Source organism: Microtus oregoni, unplaced genomic scaffold (assembly GCF_018167655.1).
Source record: "Microtus oregoni isolate MIOR12 unplaced genomic scaffold, Mior012 000041F_ref0000270, whole genome shotgun sequence".
Taxonomy (NCBI): Eukaryota; Metazoa; Chordata; class Mammalia; order Rodentia; family Cricetidae; genus Microtus; species Microtus oregoni.
Genome location: NW_024543208.1, coordinates 5,162,247 through 5,182,349, shown reverse-complemented (window position 1 = coordinate 5,182,349; position 20,103 = coordinate 5,162,247). Strand labels below are relative to the sequence as shown.

The window sequence follows — 20,103 nt, the reverse complement described above, 5'->3', positions numbered from 1 at the left end:
TCTCAGGAAGCCATTAGCACATTCCTACTTCTTTGCCCTATGTCAAGTTGCAATAGAGAGAACAAGGGAGAGGGTCCAGACATACCTCCAGTCTCAATCACAGGAAGCCATAGCCATGAAAGAAAGTCAGAGGAAATGCTGAATGTAGTTCTCCAGACTTTCATGTTTTCATAGGCTGTCATCAGGCCTTTCTTGGGAACTTTGACACCATTTTGAAATGTTCCAGAAATAAATTGCATGGCTTTTTCTACTGGGTGGCTTGCCTGCCATTGCATATATTGATCAGTGTTCAAAGTATAACCACAGGTTATTGTGTCTTCAGAAAAGTGAATCAAACTAGGAACAAATGAATGATGAGTGAAATAGAGACACTTTATTGAAAAAGAAAGGTATTCTAGAAAATGAACATTGACTATATAGCATGAAGAAGGCAAGTCACCAAAAAGTTACAGGCCTCTGGTGTTATCAGTTATTTTAGAGGTTATTTACAAAACCACTTTGCTTGACTGTGGATATTGTTTTCTATTTGGGGTGTGTGTATGTGTGTAGTCCTAATGGGGATGAGTTTCTAGTCTTCCTATAGCTAGCTTCTTTTACATTTTAATTTTTATTCCTCTTTCTCCAACTCTGCATTCCTATGACAACTACTTTGTTTTCTACATTATGGGTACTCTGTAAATACCACAGAATTTTAAATTAAAAAAATCAATTTAATTAAATTCAGTTGATAAACTTTTACTGTGTTAAGGAAAATGAAAGTATTAATAAGAGGGTCACTAGCTTAGTCATTCTTATACTTAACCGTGTGGGTGGTTTTGCAGTGGAAGCTGAAAAGATGAAGTGATGAAGTTTAAGGAAGTATTGATTTAATTTTTCCTAGCAAAAAGAAAAATAGCTTATGGTTCCATGAGATGTTCTGATCTCCTTCTCCAAGGCTGGAGAAGATGACAAGAAAACCCAGTTATTCTATTTCATTCATAATATGCTTGATAAAATAGGCTTAGCATCTGACATTGATATCACAGTCATTTAAGACTACTCAATGTCTGTTACCAGGGTGATATCTTTTTCTGAGTCTTCTGCTTATTTTGTTTTCCTCTTTTCTCTCAAGAGTCACCTGAAATTCTAACCATTGACGAAGAAGTGGAAGAAACAGAGTCTTGGGCAAAGCCTCTCATCCACCTTTGGCAGACAAAGTCTCCCAACTTTTTGGCTGAACAGGAGTATAATGCAGCTGTGGCAAAAATAGAACCACACTGTGCAATTTGCACTCTGCTCATGCCATACTACAAGGTAATTTGGAGGATGGCTACCAACGTATCCTTCCACTGTTGTATTTTCTTAAGGGCTTTTGATGAGCTCATTTTTTGTTTGTTTGTTTTTAGTGTTTGTTTATATTAGTGCATTTTAGAAACTTGCAATTCTAAATCCAGTTATTTTACTAAAAGGCACCAAACTTCTAACTTAAAGCCTGGAAACAAAACATTTCACAGAAAAAAATATACTTAGTATTTTTTTTTAAATTAAAAGTATTCTTTAATAATATGGATATCAGTGCCCTGCCCTCCCCTTTTCTTTTTCACCTTTCCATCTGAAACATGCCAAAGACATACCCAAGACTCACTACAAATTATGTATTTATTCACCATTATCAGACTACTATGCTTGTTGATTCCATCATTATTTCATGGATGTCATTCTGACAGCATCTTAGCTCAGGCATGACTGTATTCTTCTGAATACACACAAGAAAGCGATCTTGAATGCTGTATAAATTAAATTATATTGTGTGCTTTAAGGTACACTATATTAGAAAACCCACTAATATGATCATTATTTTTAAGTTGTGATGTTGGATTTCCCTCTGTATGCAATGAATATGTTCTATTATCATTGGTTAATAAAGAAATTGCTTTCCAACAGAGTTGTGTTTTCCCTGATAGAGTCATAAAGACTTCATTCAAGATCATGAATTTCTAAAAGTGTTATGTAATAGTTATTTAATTTGGATATTTTAGAACTGGAGAGAGTGAAATTTCTTCATTTTCAAATTTGTAATTAGTAGTTTATTTACTTTTTGTTTTACTTTTTTTATCTGTTAATTATTTGCTTTTATTGATTCTTATTTAAGCATTCTTTCCCTGTGAGTTTTCCTGGCTTATGTAGCCACCTCCTAAGCAGCTTAGGCTACAAGACTTTTGCACAAAGAAGAATGTCAACATGTAAATTGACATGTTATAGTAATATAATAATAAAAATATTTCTTATTATAAAAATTTTAGAAGTTGATTTATTTAAGATCTAGGAAATAATAAAGGTAATCCATTAGCTGTAATTTCCCCATGTTTGCTGAATGATGACAGTCACATCTGGCACATCATTCTCATCTGACCACATATGCCAGTATGTCTCCTTATTTCAAGCTTTCTCTGGAGTTTAAACTGCTGCTCATAGAAAACCTGAGCATTTATATGTATTCTTTGAAGTACATCTACATAATATTTTTTAATAAGCCAAAACAGGCATTAGCCTAGTACAAGTAGATCATTGACAAGTATAAGCAGAAGTAACTGTGCATTCCTGAAGTATTTTGGAGCATCATAGTTTAAAGAGTTCCTCACAATCTTGTATGAAACCACAGTTCTTCTTTATTTTTACTGAGTGATTTCTGAATAGGAGTCTGTAGAGGAGCATTGGTAAAATGTTGCCAGTTAAATTAAAGAAAACAATGAGAAGTTGTAATTTAGTGGCTAGAACATGTATAAATGGATTAATGAATAAAAGCTGAGCTCTTTCATGTCTTTAATCGTGTGTGTGTGTGTGTGTGTGTGTGTGTGTGTGTGTGTGTGTGTATTATCTTTCCAGCCTGAGAGCAGCAAAGAAGAAAATGATTCTAGATGGGAGACAACAGTAAATGAAGTGGTTAAATCTGGAAGAAAGACTAAACCCATTATTCCAGAGATGTGTTTTATTTATAGTGAAGAAAATATAGAATATTCCCCCCCAAATGCCTTCCTTGAAGAGGATGGAACAAGCCTTCTGATTTCCTGTGCCAAGTGCTTTGTGCGGGTTCATGCAAGTAAATAAATCTATGGTTTTCCAGCCCTTGACTTTTCAGTATTTTACATAGCCCCTATAAATCACCTCATTATAACCTGTCAGTATACATGTTGGCATTCTTCTTTGTGCCAAGGTCTTGTATCCTAAGCTGTTCAGGAGGTTACTACACCATTTCTGTAGTGCTAGGGTTGCAGATGTGTACCACCATGCCTGGATTTATGTGGTAGTGAGACTGAGCCCAGGACTTTGTGCATAGGAGGCACAGCCTGCCAGTAGAACTGCATTTCTACTCTTCTCATGAATATTCTTAATGGCTTCCGTTAAGATTATGAGTAGAGATAATCATCCTTTTCTCCAATTTTATGAAGCCTCAGTGAAGAGAAGGTGTGAGTATTTTATTGTCATGAATCAAGATGACATCGTGGAGCTCCTTCACTTATTTGAATTTTGTATTTTCATAATAATAGATTGTGAAAATTTAATTTCCATCTTTAATTTTGATTGAAGACTATTTTTATGACTTTTTAGACTCATTTGTGTGTTCCACAACTTAATATTTTGAATTAAATATTTTTTCTCATAAAGATAGAGAAATTCGATTATAGTAGTTGGGTTTCATATGTTTCACATTTTTTTTTTTATTTTTAAATAGGTATATATTTGTAAACATAGATTTACCACATAAGTCCCTTAGAATATATAGGGAAATTCATTACATATTACAAATCTATTGCAAAGTATTTCAACGTTCCTGATTTTTCTCAATTACATTTATCTGTTTTGGGGGCATTTTTGGTTTTTTCCTTTTATCTTTTATTGGTAGGGGCCAAACAAGAGCCTCATGCATGCTAAATGTTTCTTTATGCCACTGAACCACATCCCAGACTCTTATTCCCAATTCTTTTTTTTTTCATTTTATATTTATAATTTTATTAGATACATGAATATTTTGCCTATATGTATATATGTATTCTGCATGAGGTGTTGGTGCCTCGGGAAGTCAGAAGAGGGCTTCCAGTCTTCTGAAACTGTCGTTATAGCTGGTTGTGAGCTACAATATTGATGTTAGGAATCAAATCTGGATCCTCTGCCAAGGCAACAAGTTCTCTGCAGTACAGTAACAGTAATCTTTTTATACTAATACAGCTTTGGAAGATAACACACACACACACACACACACACAGACATATGTATGTACATTATTTTACCATACATTCCTATGTATAGCCAAGACACAAACCCCAGCCAACAATAAATATAGTCACCAGCTATGCCATCTCACCATTCTAATCCCATGAACTTGACTGAATTCAGCATTTGGTTTGACTTGGTTACATATGATATGGTTTTCTTTAATGCACTGTATTTCTGAATTTTTTCTTTTTCTGTCTCTATTATCACATTTTGGTGTTAAAATTTACTCATTTATTGGTTCCAAATGCTTCTATTTTAGGAATTAAGAATACTGTGCCTTTCTCCCTACTGCCTATTTGCTTTCTGTTACATCGTGTCCTCTTTTTTCCTTTCCCATCCTTGTTTCCTATTCTCTTTCCAAGAATTTTTCTTTGTAGGTGGCAGATTATGTTCATCCTATATTCTTCTGTCTAAGTATTCTCAAATACTGATAATATATGTGCTAGTTAGTTTATTTGTTGATAGATTTGCTTACTTGTTTATTTGTTGCTGAAATTTTAACCTAGTAACATTTGTAATATTATGCAATTACTACAAATATTTGCACCATCTTTCATCTTCACACTTAGTTTAGGCAAACACTGAATTGAAAACAAAATTTTTTTTTTTTTGCTAATCGTGGACTGTGCAGCATTTGCCCCAATGACTGAAATACATGTCAAACTTTATTAGCATATCCCAAAACAGCTTTATGAGTTGCAACTTATTTTGAAATATTTATGTAAAAGTGACAATGTTAACATTACAGTTTGAAATTTTACTTTTATCCTTGCAAGAATTATCTCTGAAGCTTGGTGTACTGGTGCGCCTCTTGACCTAGTTCTCAGGAAGCTATGGCAAGAGAATCAAAAGTTTCATTCAACCTGAAGTGTATAGCGAAAACTCTTATAGAAAATTACAAATAAATAAGTTTTTTAGAAGATTCCGTTGCATTGCACGCCTGACTTTCTGTGTTTCATTGTCACAACCCTAGAGCCTTGTTCTCTAACCTCCACATAATTGCTATGGTATGCATGGGTCCACACTGTTACACTTACATCATACATACACACTAATTAATACTAATAAATAAAACAAACATGAAGCAAAATCCCAGCTAGAAAAAAAGAAATTGTTTTATGCTTGGGGAACTGATAGAATAATAATTTATAAGATATGTGAATCTGAGGTAACTTTGATAGAGGCTTACTTACATTTTTGGTATGCTAGGCATTGAATAACTTCATTTGTTTATTTTTGAAATGTGTATTTTTTCCATACTCGATATTTTACATAATTCCTTTTCGCATACTAGACAGTCTATCCCCGATTTGTAACCTGAAGCATCTTTGTACTTTTTATTTTGGAAATATCTCACTTGTTTACATAGATTATCTTTGTGCTCACTATAGGTTGTGTAGGACTTGAATATGTGATCACTATGCCTTAGCTTCCTAGTCATTGGGATCATAGGTTTTTTATACCAGGGTGTCTGACATTTTAAAGATGCAAGGGACTGAATGCATACTTCCATGTTATTATATTTTAGGTTGTTATGGTGTTCCTTCTCGTGATATCTGTGATGGATGGCTATGTGCCCGGTGCAAAAGAAATGCATGGACTGCAGTAAGTAGATTTTAATATTGTGCTATTCTTCCTCTCTCTGTGCCCACTGTGATCATGGATAAATCTATAGGAATGGTAAAATGTGTACATGTTATCATGTACATTTATCCCCTCTCTCTCCTAGTCATACTAACGATCAGCTTTGTAGCCATTCTAGAATGTTTAGGTGATATTCTAGGTGTCATTATTCTTCAGATCTTATGAGCACCCTACTTCAAGTCCACATTTATATTTTCAAGACTAGATTATTTTTATTTAATTTTCTTACACAGTTTGAAATTCTTAGACATAATTCTGATATTCAAGAGAGGTATCTTCATGGATCCTTGAAGAAACCACAATGCTGCAATTTTCCAACCAAGTAGAGACTTTCCCTTTGTTCTTTTCACCTTAAAATACGTGACTGGAGTACCTACTCTATGGAAGTCATTAATGTGAACTTTTGACAGAATGTTAACTAGTATTGATTTTCCATTTAAAGACTGCAAATTTCTCTTGTTCTAAGTTACTGTTTTCTAAAAATGCCTTTGGAAGTTTACTTTGAATTGTCTTTGTTTTTTGTTTTGTTAATCTACCATACCATATACATTTTCCATTTAACTGTGTTCTGTTAGATTGCAGTGCTGTGTTCCTCAGTGATGATCTCACAGCAAATATTAATCAGTGGCTAGGATTAGCAGTTGCTCTATTCTTTAGCAGTGCTAACGATAAATTGCTAATAGTAAATTTTCTATAAGTTAAAGTCTTAATCGCTGCTCTGATGAATATGAATAGGAAGAACTTATCACAATTGTGGAACTAGGTTTTAGCTATGGAGACATACATGGTGGGTAAACTGAAGGCAACTCAGAGAAATCTTTCAGGATGATTTCATGTTTACTGTTTACTTTGAGCAGTGAGAGAAAGAAGGAGGAAGATATGACCACCTTTTGTGAAATACTCTTTATTGTTCAGATATTATGGCCTATTTGATATCCAATGTAATTGCTCCCATTTAGAAAGCTTGCACATTTTTAGGCCTGGAAAAATTTCTTTTCAAATTTTCTGTGTTACAATCAGTTAGGCGAACAAAATCTAAGTAGATGAGCAACATCTAAGATAATCAGAAATCTCTGCTTTTAGGCAGTACTGGAATAAATATACCCAGTTCTTATTTACAGGTGGCTATTGCTATACGGTCGTTAATCTGGTTTTTGACCCAATAGGAAGGAAGCCTTTTAAGTCATTTTGATAGCTGATAAAATACCTTTACTTACCTTTAAGAACCAGAAATGAATTTATGAATCAAATTCAACAAGATATTGAGAACTCTCTGTTCATGATGGCCCTACTCCTATCTTTCTCTGGTACTATTGATCTTTGCATACTAGAACCAGAATCAGGGGAAGGCTCCCCCATGCTAGTTCTGATCTACTATGCTTGTTTAATGTGGGATATTTTTAAAATAGCTCAGAGTTATCATTCTTCAGAATTTATTTCAACCCCTTCTCCCTTAAACTTTACAGTATATGTGAAGCCATGTTAGTTGCTTTGGACTGTAAAGCATAGGGTAACATACCACTTTCCAATGATTTTTAAACTGAGATAACTTCTCATCATTTCATTGAAATGACCTGAATTCACATCGAATTCCTCATTTTGTAGTTTATTCATTTCAAATAAGCGTTTTCTAAAAAGATTCATTCTCTTTTCTCCTGAGAAATAATTGAGTTCTTTTCCAAATATTATGTAAAAATACTGACAGAATTGATAGTTTGAGTTAATGTAGGCCTGGATTTTCCAATATTATCTTTAGTAAATACTTATGATTTCTTTGAATTTTTTTGCCTCAAATATTTGTGTTTTTAAGGAATCCTTTATATTGACATCTTGAGGAATCATTCTCCTATAGTTAGCTTTATATTCAAAAGAAGTTGTCCAACTGCTTAGACAAAAAGTTCTGAGGGACTTCATGGGAATCTGATAGTTCAGCTGTGGTCAGATAATATTTCAGTGCTGGCCTGTATATCACAAAATCTCATTCTTAATTATTTCCTGTTATTACTTTTAATATGCCTGTGAAAATAAAATTTATTCAGAATACAGAATATCCCTATAGAATATTAAGCTTGGGTTTTATAATCATATAGCAAGTATAATTTTTCTAATACTTTTATGGTAAATAAAGTTTTGAAAACCTTGTATTTATATTTGTAAAGTATGTAGCAATGTTTTGTAGTAGTCCACTTTTTATTTTTACTATTAAATGCCCAGAACACAGCATTTCATAGTCCTGTCTCCTATTTACTTTACTTGCTTTATCACACCCTTCTCACCAATGTTTACTGAGTTCTGCGAGAGTTGATATAGATAAGTGTTTAGGACTGAGTAGTCACCATCACTTATTCTTACGAATTTTGACAGCTATGTGTCTTTGCATTGATTATTATCCACTGCAAAAGGAAGCTTCTCTGACCAACATTGAAAACAGCATCAATCAATAGATATAATCATAAATATTTAGGAAGCAGTGTGACAATGGGTCCCTTTAGCAAAACAACAGTAGTAGGTTTGATTAGAAAGATTATGACCTCCCCAACATTTGACCAGTTTTACAGTACCAGACATAAATTCCTTCTCATTGAAGAGGCCTCAAATCTAGTCAGAAAGCAAGTGGTTCCTCCAGACCTCACTCTATTATTGCACTGAGGGGCATGTTTTGTTTGGTCACTCAGTATTGTCAAATTCAGCGTTAAATAAAACAGGTGATGGCATTTCTCCTTCAGTGGTCTGAATAGCACCTTTTGGCACTGTAATAAGTAGCTAGTGGAGTGTAGTTTTCCGGATCACTTCTGGCTTGATATCTTTATGTGTTAAAAGCAAAATGTGTTGTTTTCAGTAGCAGGGTCGTAAAATCTAGCTGTGGTGGCTAACTGAAAAGCATGGGTATAGCCTATGTTCTTTTGGATGCTTCTGGGACCTCTGATGATTAATTCTTTGTGTAGTGAGATGTTCATTTTATAATCTATGTCTGTTGGTATATACTTTGTCTGTTAGTACTGTTTCCCTCCATCCAAACTGTTTCAAAAACAAAAAGAAAAGAAACCACACATTGACATAAAGAGATGCCCTGACCTAGGACACCTATAAACAAAATCATTTAATTGGATACTTGCTTACAGTTTCAGAGGGTTAGTCCATGGTCATCATGGTGGAAAGCAGACAGGCACTGTGCTTTGAGCAAGAGCTGAGAGTTCATTTCTGATCTACAAGTTAGGGGGGGGGGGGGGGGGACAGAGACAGAGAGAGATTTAGGCTGGTTGGCTTGGACTTTTGAATCCTCAAAGCCTAGCTCCTCAGTGGTTCACCTCTCCAACAAGGCTACACCTCCTCCAACAAAACCGCACATCCTTATCCTCCTCAAGCAGTTATAGTAACTGGAGAACACATATTCAAACATGGAAGCCTATGGATGCTATTCTCTTTCAGACCACCACAGCTTTTAACTTAGAGGGTTTTCATAAGTCTTTTTATACATCCTTACTTTTTGTTAACCCATCCTTACCCTTCCTCTTCTGCATCCTGCTGTACATATCCTTGCTTAAGGCTTTATGCCTCCCTCATATCACGTTTTTTCTACTCTCCCTTTTCCCCTTTCACACCCACTTTCTAGCTTCTTGGCCTCAGCAGACATTCCAAATTAAAATACAAATCTTAAAAGTTCAGAGTTAGAATGCACACATTCTAAGAAAGAAAGCACGTACATTTGTTGTTCTGTTCATGGATTATCTCATTTATTATAATAGTTTCATATCTATCTACTTTACTGAATTTTTCATAATTTCAGTTTTCCTTATAATGGAATGAAATTATATTGTGTATTTTTACCTTTCCATCATCTATTCATCCTTATCACGTTTGCTGATCATTATTAATAAAGTATTCATATGTCTATGGAAGGTTATGGATTCCTTTGGATGTGTCCATAATTGAATAACAACATTCACACTGACTCCAGTCCTTATTCTACCACTCAGTTTCTACTTCTACCACTGGAAGATAAGGTGACTCTTTTCCTCACATTCTCACCAACCTTTGTGGCATTTGTTCTCTTTATATCCTTTCTGACTTGGGTAAAATTGAAACTCAAATAGGTTTTTGTTTTGTTTTGTTTTATTTTTAATGTTTTAAAATTTCATACATGTGTTTTGATGAAGTCATTATCCCTTTTTCTTTTCAAACTTCATGTGTGCCCCCCCCATTTATCATTTGTGAACTTTAACTGTTTCAACTTTACATATTTATGGTGCTTCATATGGTAATTTAAACCCTACGTACAATGTAAAATGATTAAATCTGGACAATTATCATTTCTATTTTTTTTACATATTTCAAATAATTTTCTTTGGTGCTGGTTATGAAACCTAAAAGCTAGAGTGTGCATACCAAGTGTATTGTAACTAGGCTGTTCCCTTAGTTCCTAGATTTGAGTGTGTTTATATTTTAACTTTTATACACTTTTTTTTAGTTAAAAAATAATTACATATTTTTATCTTCATTTTCTTCGTCCAGCTCCTCCCAGGTATGCTTCCCAGTTCTCAGATTTATAGCCTTTTTTTCTTTAAATATTTTTGATACATATGTATAAATGTATGTATATATGTACAAACATATAAATATAGTCTTTGGAGTCTTTTGTGTCTATATCTGTAGTTTCACGACTGACCACCTTATTTTTGATAACCAATAGGGTCACATCTCTGGGCATGGGTAGTTCTCCCTGCCGTCACAGTTGCCTATACTTCCTGTTAAATAGTGGGGCCCTGCAAAATTCTCTCTGTCTTATCAATTCTGCACTGATCATAACAGTAGCTTTGCTTCAACTGAATCGTGGTTGTTCTTCCTTGCCCAGGGCCCAAAGGCATATACCGTTATATATTTCAGATCTCTCTGATTTCTTCTTCTTTTTTTCTTTATCATTTTTGTATTTCAGGTATAATAATTACATCATTTTTTCCTACCATTTCCTCCTTCCTAACACATCCATTTATCCTCCCTTGTTCTCTTTCTAATTCTGGCCTCTTTTCATTAATTTTTGTTATATGCTTATCTATAAACATATTCCTGCTCTTTCTGTATATGTTCAGGGATTAATGTAGGTACATACGACTTTTTTCATTATATTTCATAGGATTAGATAAGTTAGGTTTTCAACCTACTTTCTTGTTAAAAAGTATTCATTTTGATCCTCACACTTGCTATGTTGTTAAGGTTTCTATTGCTTTGGTAAAACACTGTCACCAAGAGCAAGTAGAGAAAGAAAGAGTGTATTTCATTCTGTACTTTCTTATCATCACTTAGGTAAATCAACGGCAGTTCTCAAGGCAGGAACCTGGAGACAGAAGCTAATTCAGTGGCCATGGAGAAGTTCTGCTTATTGACTTGTTCCTCATGGCTTGCTCAACCTGCTTTCTAATATTTTCCAGGACTAGTAGCCCAAGAGTGACACTACCCACCATGGATTGGCCCCTCCCATATCAATCATGCAAGAAGATGTAACCACAGGCCAATTTGGTGTTGGGGGAAGGGTCTCAGCTGAGACTTGTTTGTGTGAAATTGACATATAACTAGCCAACATTTGTGCATATCAAAGAGTTTGATCAACTCTTTCCCCTAATCTCTCCCCTCTATCCTCCCTTATCCGATACACCACTTTCCCCCCTCCCAACTTTCTTTAAAAACAATACCCATTGAGTAAATATATTTAGTACTGTCTCTTTATGCATGGATGTGGAACCATCTTCTATAACACTGGTAACCTCTCAGGGACTACACACCAGAAGAAAACAGACATTTCCTTTCCCAGCAATCATCAGTTGCCATCCCTCAGCTAGGAGTGGAATTTCATGAGCCCCTTCACCCTCCATACGGAGAATTAGACTGACTTGATATTGTGCAAGTCTTTTGTATATAATTACAGCTTTTGTGAATTCAGTTGCATAACTATGTTTTAATGTTTGGCCATTAGTGTTTATTGCATGAGTGTAGTCCTTCTGCATCTTTGAGCTGGCATTATTCTTATATTGACCAGTTGCAAATCTTTATTAATCTCCACCTACTGATAAACAAAAATGTGTCTGATGTTTGTGGAGAGATGGACCAATCTATAGGTGTAACGATAAGAACTTGGGGATTCCATTTAGCAGAAAAAAACCATTTAATAGTAGGTTAGTTACCCTTAAGGCCTTTGACTAAGCTGGCTTTTTTTTTTTTTAATTTAACACAGTTAGTTCACCAGATATGGGCTCTTTCTTGTGGCATGGGCTTTAAATTAACCCGAATATTATTTCCACAAGAATCTTAACACTTCCTTTTATGCTTCTCTACTACCAGTTTGGTCAGACAGACATTGAATACATATTAATATCTTCAAATATACAGTGAAAGCCTTAACATAGTACTGTAGTCTATTAGTCTTCGATTCTTGGTACCCATTCCATCTTATAAAATGGACCCTAAATCCAGTCAAATCATGTTCGTTTCTTCCCATAATATTTGTACCACTATTATACCAGTATATCATGCAGGCAATTCACTGTTTTGGTTTGCAACACTTATAGCTACATGATATTGATGTTTACATTTCTCTTTTAGAGTGCAAAGTACCTTCCAGCACCATGAACGCTTTTCATTAGGGATGAAACTGCAATTTAGGCATCAGCCAGACTTTCTCTGTTCAATGATACAAATGTTGTCTTCAGCAGTAGGGCCTTATCATCAAGTTGTGGAGAATAAGCAATAACCTTGGCAGTAGCCCTTGATATTTGGTGGTGAGGGTGGGTTACATGGGTAGCTTTTGTCCACTGACTCAACAAAATGTGACCCATTCCCAGCACTGGAGGTTTTACTTTGTAGAAATCTTTAGTGTTAGTTGTTCCTCCCCTTAGTCTTGCCTTTACCCTTTGTTCCCATCTATCTCCCCTCTGAATCCTCCTATTCTAGTTTTTAATTTATGTCTCTATAACACTATTTTCTATTTCTCCTTCCTTGGGAAATCCTCTGGTCCCTTATACTACCTAACATCTGTGGTTATTTGGGTAGTATACATATCTAAAGCTTACCAATTAACTTCTGCATGTGAGTAAAATCAATATTTGTTACATCACTCAGGATGACTTTTCTAGCTCCTATGAATTTTATAATTTCATTTTTATTACAATTGAGTAATATTCCATATTTAAATGTACCATATTTTCCTTTATACATTCCTATCTTGATGGAAATCTAGACTGTTTCCAATTTCTGGCAATTATGAATTTTCATAATTTTCAGCAACAAACTATAACATTTTCAGGCTTATTTAGCTCATAAATCCAAGCTCCTCCACATTTTTCTGAACATTAGTTCAGACCACATAGTCTGGTTTATCACAGCTCTAGTCCCACTTCTGAATACCAGTTTTCTATATTAGTTACTTTTCTCATTGCTGTGACAAAATATCTGACAAGAAGTAACCTATGGGAGGAAGGGTTTATTTTGGCTCACAGACTAATACACTCCATCATGTAAGAAAGTCAAGGCTTGGGTGTATGTTGGTCCTTGAAACTGACCACAAATCATGAAATGGAAATTTTTGAATTCATGTTATAATCTTTTTTTTTTAAATTTTCTCTACCCAAGTGATAATGACAATCAAAGTACTTTGACATAGGTACACCAAAACCGTGTTTCATTAATGTGTTCAATGATTTCTTTATCCAGTCAATGTGAAAATTGAAATTAATTTGACATCTCCAAAGTTCTTTTTCACAACTTCCCCATATTGCAATTATGAGTGAAATGGTGGTTCCTTTGAATATAGCAATGTATCCAAGCATTTTCAGCTTTTCTTTTTCCTTTCTGGAACTTCAAATACCATTGTTTTAGCTTAAAACTTTTAGTTTCAAGATGAATAGAAAGGGGTATAGAAGATTTTGTAGAGTTGTTTGGATGAATGGCAGTGGCCTTTTGTTATATGGGTCTTATAATTGTGTTAATTTCTCTCTTTAGGAATGTTGTCTCTGCAATTTGAGAGGAGGTGCTCTTAAGCAAACTAAAAACAATAAGTAAGTAATACATTGATGTGTTGAATTTCATCATTTCATTCTTCTCTTGAAATTCTGCATGATAGTTTGCTCTACCCCTCTCCCTGTGATGTTTCACAGATACTGCTTTTTGGATCTAGGGTGAAAATTCTTCTCAGAGACTAAAGCTGACTGGATGTAGTATAGGGCTTACTCTATTCTCTGCTTTTTATATAATGGCAGCCCTTATTTTGTGAATAGGTTTCTCCATTCTTGTCTTCCCTCTTATGTTTCTCCTTTTTCTCCTCTCTTACTTCAGCAATACTCCATTCATAGTTAACCGAACTATTCTTTTGTTCTCACTTCCTCTCTCTCTCTTCTGTTTTTTTTTAAATAAGTTGGTAGGAGAACTTAACTTCTGTGGGGCAAGTAGTCCTGCCTAGCCCATAGTACATCATGAAAAATGTTTTGATGACATTAACATAATTTCATGTATGCACGTGTGTCTAGTTACTTGGAAAGAAGAGTAAAGGAATTTATCATCCCTATACTGATAAAGTGTTGCCTAATAGATAATATTTAATTTTAGATTCATAAGTTCATTTAGTAAGACTGATATTATCCTATAGAGCTGTCACTAGGTTTTAGATGATGTAGACAGTGGGGACTATGACATAGCTTAGGTGCCTCCTGTAAAAATATATATCATGAGAAATTGTCTTTTTAATAGTATTTTTTCTAGTATGCTAATTTTATTTAACTGTAGGAAAATGCTCTGGTGGGGTTAATGGCTGACCTTTCTTCCTGTGGTCTTAGGACAAAGTGTGCCATTTATTAAGTGAAGTAAATAAGCTTTGGCTAAGCCACATCTAATGGTGCAGTCCTTTAATCCCCGCACTTAGGAGTCAGAGGCAGGTGTGCACCTCTTTGTGAGTTTGAAGCCAGCTTGATATATGTATGTGTATATATATATATATATATATATATATATATATATATATACACACACACACACACACACACACACACACACACACACTGAGCTCCAAGGCAGCCAGGACTTGTCTTGGAAAACAAAACAAAACAAAACAAAGGAGCTTTGGATTAAATATGGGTTGATATATTTGATAATACAAATCTTCATGATCTCTGAACCTTTTAAGTCCTTATATTTACTTGGAGGAATAACACAAGATACTGAATAATACTAATAACAAATTCATGCAAATTTAGAATGTGAGAGGATGTACAAGTGTTTTAAGTAGGAGATCAGGAAACAAACTACATTTCATTTCTCTTAGCTATAGATTCCTTTGGTAATAGTGCAATGAGGAAAATTATTTAAATACTTAACTAGTTTTAATTTGTATAGGAAATATTTATATTTCAACTAATTTGCCTCAGAACATATGGCATATATCATGTATTATATGAAAACATAATTTGTAGTTAACTGAACTTTTACTCTTTTGTCACGTATTATCCTAAATATATTACACGTGTAGTATCAAATGATAACAAAAACCTACTTTTTTGAATATATAAAACTATGTTATAGGACTTTACCTGTTCAGTTTTGTATATGTGTCTGTGCCTTAGTGTGCATTCAGCTCAAAAAATGCAGAAGAGATATCTCATCTTCCGGTGCTAGAGTTTCAGGCAGTTATAAGCAGCCATGTGGGTGCTGGGATCTGCCAAAGTCCATTTCAAGAATTACTAACCATCTCTCCATTCCCGTTTACTAGTTACTGATGTCAGAGTATTAGGCAGATGTGCTAAATAAATCTACTTGTCATTGAAGAGGTTTAAAATCCACAACTTCTTTGGGATTTTATAATAGGATTAAGTTTTTGGCTTCATTTCTTCTGTACACCAAATTATAACCACCAAATTGAAGTCTGCAAGTTTAGGAAGCTTGCTTATATTTAATGTCTCCTTTCTTGTAGGTGGGCCCATGTCATATGTGCTGTTGCAGTTCCAGAAGTTCGATTTACTAATGTCCCAGAAAGGACACAAATAGATGTAGGCAGAATACCTTTACAAAGGCTAAAATTGGTGAGTGTTAAAGACTTTTTTTTTTTACTTCATACATTAATGTTAATTTCAAATCCTGAATTTTTCTGTTAATTGTTTCCAAGATAATAAATCTAATAGCTTCATTATATTCCACCTGTATTTTCTTCTGTCCTGAATATATTTACACTCAGATTGTTTCCTGGTATATTGTAAATCTCTATAACTGCCATCATTTTCTATTTGCAATATGGGAAAGGGATTAATACATTTCCTAGATTGATATGTGTTGTGGGAATTCAATCTAATAGGCAGTTGTATGGGGAAGCTTGGCCCAATGGGTGTTCTCTGGAGATTTGTTACCCTATGTAAGGAAGATTAAGGCAGCTGTGAGGAGAGCTGGACCCCAGTGGGAACAACTGGAGACTCTACCCAGATTCCTTGTTCTGTTTTGTAGTCATTATGTATGAATTTTGATATTAATAAAAGTAACACTTTCCTCAGACTTCTCTCTTTTCCTGGCATCCATGTGGCCTGAGACCAACTGGCCTGAGGAACTCGGGCAACCAGTGTTTATTTTTTCCCCACCCCCATTCCCTACCTCAAACACCCCCCCCCCCCCCTTCAACTGCAGGTCTGGGTGAGTACTGCTCAAGGCTGAACTTTGCAAGTTAGCCAGCTGCCTAACCATCTGTCACCTACAGACCCACAGACGCTGTGTAGGTTCTGGTCCTAATGCCCATTATTGCTAACCTCAGTTCCAGCACAAGCAACCTCTACAGTAAAATCTACTTCAGCATTCAACTGTTCTCCCCCATGGGCCACCCAGTGCCTGCTGGCTTCTTACATGTGCTACCATCAGTCCTTACAACCCCTGCCATGTCTGCCTCTCTGCTCATTGCAATCCAGAGCTACAGGCGCAAAGGCCAAGTTCTCTGCAGGTGCTAGGGTGTGGACCCTCCCACCCCGGTTATCAGTTCATGTATCTCCAGAGAAGATCAGGCCCATTGGACCAAGCTGCCCCATATAATTCGCTATGGGATGGAATTCCCACAACAGATTGTAAACATTAGACTCTCTGAGATTGTTCAGTAATGCCCTCAAACTCTATTGAAGTTGCCTACTGTCCTCTCTTTTCTTTGGTTTCTGTTGGTGTAGCAATCAAACCTAATTTTATCATCCCTTTGTCAAAAAGAGCTTTACAGTAAATACAAAAGTTATTTTTAGTTACAGGGTTGTGTTACAAGTAGACAATAGATGCTTAACATGTCAAGCTCTTTCCTGTTACCTTCTAACCTATTCAGAAATTTTCATAAAAGTCTCCTCCCTGGTTGACCTTTTGAAGGGAATTTTTTTCATTTCTATGTAACACAGAATTAGTTTGGGCCATGTAAAGCGCATTACTTTCCCTTGTAGCACGTTAAAGTTAGTCTCTCTGTACAAGCCCCGGTCAACTCCTAGTAACTACATGAGGATAAAAGAACAACTGATGGGCAAGCATGAGCTCTAAATATCTTCTATTAAAACTATTTATTTTAAAAAAGTTACTAATGTCAGCAGTCTTTCAATGATATGAAACCTCAGAATTGAAAGAGATGTGATGTTAATACTGTGGGTAAATTTGTATTTATTCAAATACTTTACTTATCGCTTTTGAAAACAACTCTGCATGTTTATTTGTATAGAAAACTTCGGAAAGGATAGAATATATGATATAAGAAAATTTATTTCCTTGAGCAGGTTTTTCCATACAGGAAAATGATTAGTTTTCATAAAATGACACAACAAATGGTAAAGAAGCCTTTTAGTTTTCATATTAAAGTAGTCACTCCTGTATGCTTTGCTTAGTGATGTAACAGATGTTCTCTATTTAGCATATCATAAAATTGACAACAGTGATGATGCTAGATTTATTTTTAAAGCATTTTATTTCTATTGCTAATTTAAAATATTGTAATAATTTGTTAACCTTTTAAACTAAACTGTTTTTGGCAAAAACATTATTTATGGTGGGATTCTTTTCAAAGATTATGCTTTTTAAATTTTTGACAATAATTTACTAACGTGCCTAGTGGGGGTAATTGAGGGGTGTTTTGCTGTAAAGTACTAGCTGACCTGGAATACTCTATGTAGCTGATACTGGCTTGACACCCATGGTAGTCTTCTTGCCTCAGTCACTCAAGTGCTAGGACTATAAGAATGTACCACTGTTCCTGGCAAATGTTTCACTTCTTATTGAAATAGAATGCCACTTTGTAGCTCAGGCTACCCTTGAACTTTCAATCCTTCTGCTTCAGCTTTTTAGCTGCTGGGAGAACAGCTGTATACCTCTATATTTAGCTCAATATTTTACTTTTTTTTTTTTTTACAATCATTACATAGCATATTAAAGTAGTTGCCTTCCCTGTAAAAGCATACTACAGGTTACTGTGTAAAGGTAGTTTGTTGACATGAAGTCTTTCTGTTAAGGAATGGCAAATGAATGGACCTCCAGTAGGCATGTCCAAATGAACTGAGCCACTTTCAGTGGAATTCCCTCCATGGCCCATGCAGGTTTTGAACCCCAAAGCCTCCTGCCTTAGCTTTCTGAGTGATAGGATTTTAGTTATATACCACCATTACCATCTCTTTATTTTATTGCAGAATTTGGAATATGATGTTTCTTACCTACTCTCATAGAATAAGCTCAATAATTTCTTACTGTCCTTTTCCAGGTGGAAACAGTGACCATTGTGTCAGTTCCTATCTGGCACAACTGTTTCTCATGGCACAGTGGTCTCTTCTGATCAATCAGGTTAAATGACAAAGCATTTAAGTCTGACATAAGAGAGAATGAGGAGACTGCAGGGGAGATGAGAGTGCTCACAGAAAGCAGTTGGTTGAGGGATTTGGTTAATATCTTTGGCACTTGGGTGTGGGGGTGTGCTGGAGTGTGGTATAATTTTAGAATTTTTCAGATTCATTTCCTCATCTTCCTTTCTGTCTTCTTTTCTCTTCTAGTTGTGATTGGTTAGCCCTAACCACAACTAGAAGAGGAGCCAAAGTGAACAGAGACAATAATACAAAATAATTATGCAGAGATACAAAATGCATGTTAAAGTAGAATGACTTGTTTTTATTTTCACAATAAAAAAAGTTTTAAAACAGCAGGGAACAATTAGGGCCTTGACTTAAAACGAAATTAATCATGCTTTGATAACTTGTTCAAAGGAAGGAAAGTGGCAGTACAGTCAAGAAGCATATTTATATGAAATGTGTAGATTTGGCTGTAAAGTTAAGAAGAAGACTATTAAAAAAGAAAACTAGTAATCATATGTAGAGAAAAGAAAGGCAAAACAACATTTTTTTTTTATTTCTTTTATTTGTTATGTACATAACTGGTGGTGTGAATGAGAACTTCTCCCTATAAGCTCATATGTTTAAATATTTGGTCCCCAGTTGATCAAGCTGTTTGGGAAGGATTAGGAGGTATGGCCTAGTTGGAGAAAGTCTGTCGCTGTAGCTAGTCTTTGAGATTTCAGAAGCACATAACATTTCCAATTATCTCATTTGTGGATCAGATCAGACATAAGCTCTTAGCTGTGGATCCAGTACTTTTTCTGACTGCCTGCTGCCATGACATGGTCCTCTGGAAACATGAGCCCCAAATTTAATGCTTTCTTATATTTTTGCCTTGGTCGTAGTGCTTTGTCATGGCAATACAAAAGTAAATTTTATGCATGCCTATTTATTATATACTTTGACTATCTCATAATTACTTAAAGAGGATTAGGATTTTTATAAATGAACCACCAAAGCAGTTTTCCGGATTTTTAGAATTCTTGGACTGTCTGCAACTTCTGAAATGTAGGAAATTAATTACAGAAAACTTCAGATAAAACATTTTCATTTACCTATTCTGTTTGGGCTCAGGACCCTTGACCTTTATTAGAGTGGTACCCAATTTTTAGCTACATGTTGGGCTTATGACCTAAGCCATGGAAGGAGAACCATATCTACTTCCTTGTTTTATATTTGATGTCCCTTGGGTAGCTATCATGAAACTCATTCTATATTGGCCTTCTTGTCAGTCCATTAAGTAACAGAATAGTTCAAGTATTGATACTGAGAACATTTTAATTTAAAATTTTCTCATCATGAATGACTCTTTAGCCATGTTTTGAATTACATGTATTTTCATATCTGAATG

The 20,103-nt window shown here is 35.0% G+C and overlaps 1 protein-coding gene across 3 annotated transcripts in view; it reads left to right on the top strand.

The window, feature by feature from the left end:
* Kdm4c (lysine demethylase 4C) overlaps window positions 1–20,103 on the top strand; it is a 170,939-nt gene that overhangs the window by 106,516 nt on the left and 44,320 nt on the right. For all 3 annotated transcript variants that reach the window (XM_041632462.1, XM_041632460.1, XM_041632463.1), the window contains 5 exons: window positions 1,112–1,293; window positions 2,866–3,079; window positions 5,783–5,859; window positions 13,888–13,943; window positions 15,848–15,956. In XM_041632462.1, the coding sequence (XP_041488396.1) occupies window positions 1,112–1,293; window positions 2,866–3,079; window positions 5,783–5,859; window positions 13,888–13,943; window positions 15,848–15,956 (638 nt within the window). The remainder of the gene's footprint in view (window positions 1–1,111; window positions 1,294–2,865; window positions 3,080–5,782; window positions 5,860–13,887; window positions 13,944–15,847; window positions 15,957–20,103) is intronic.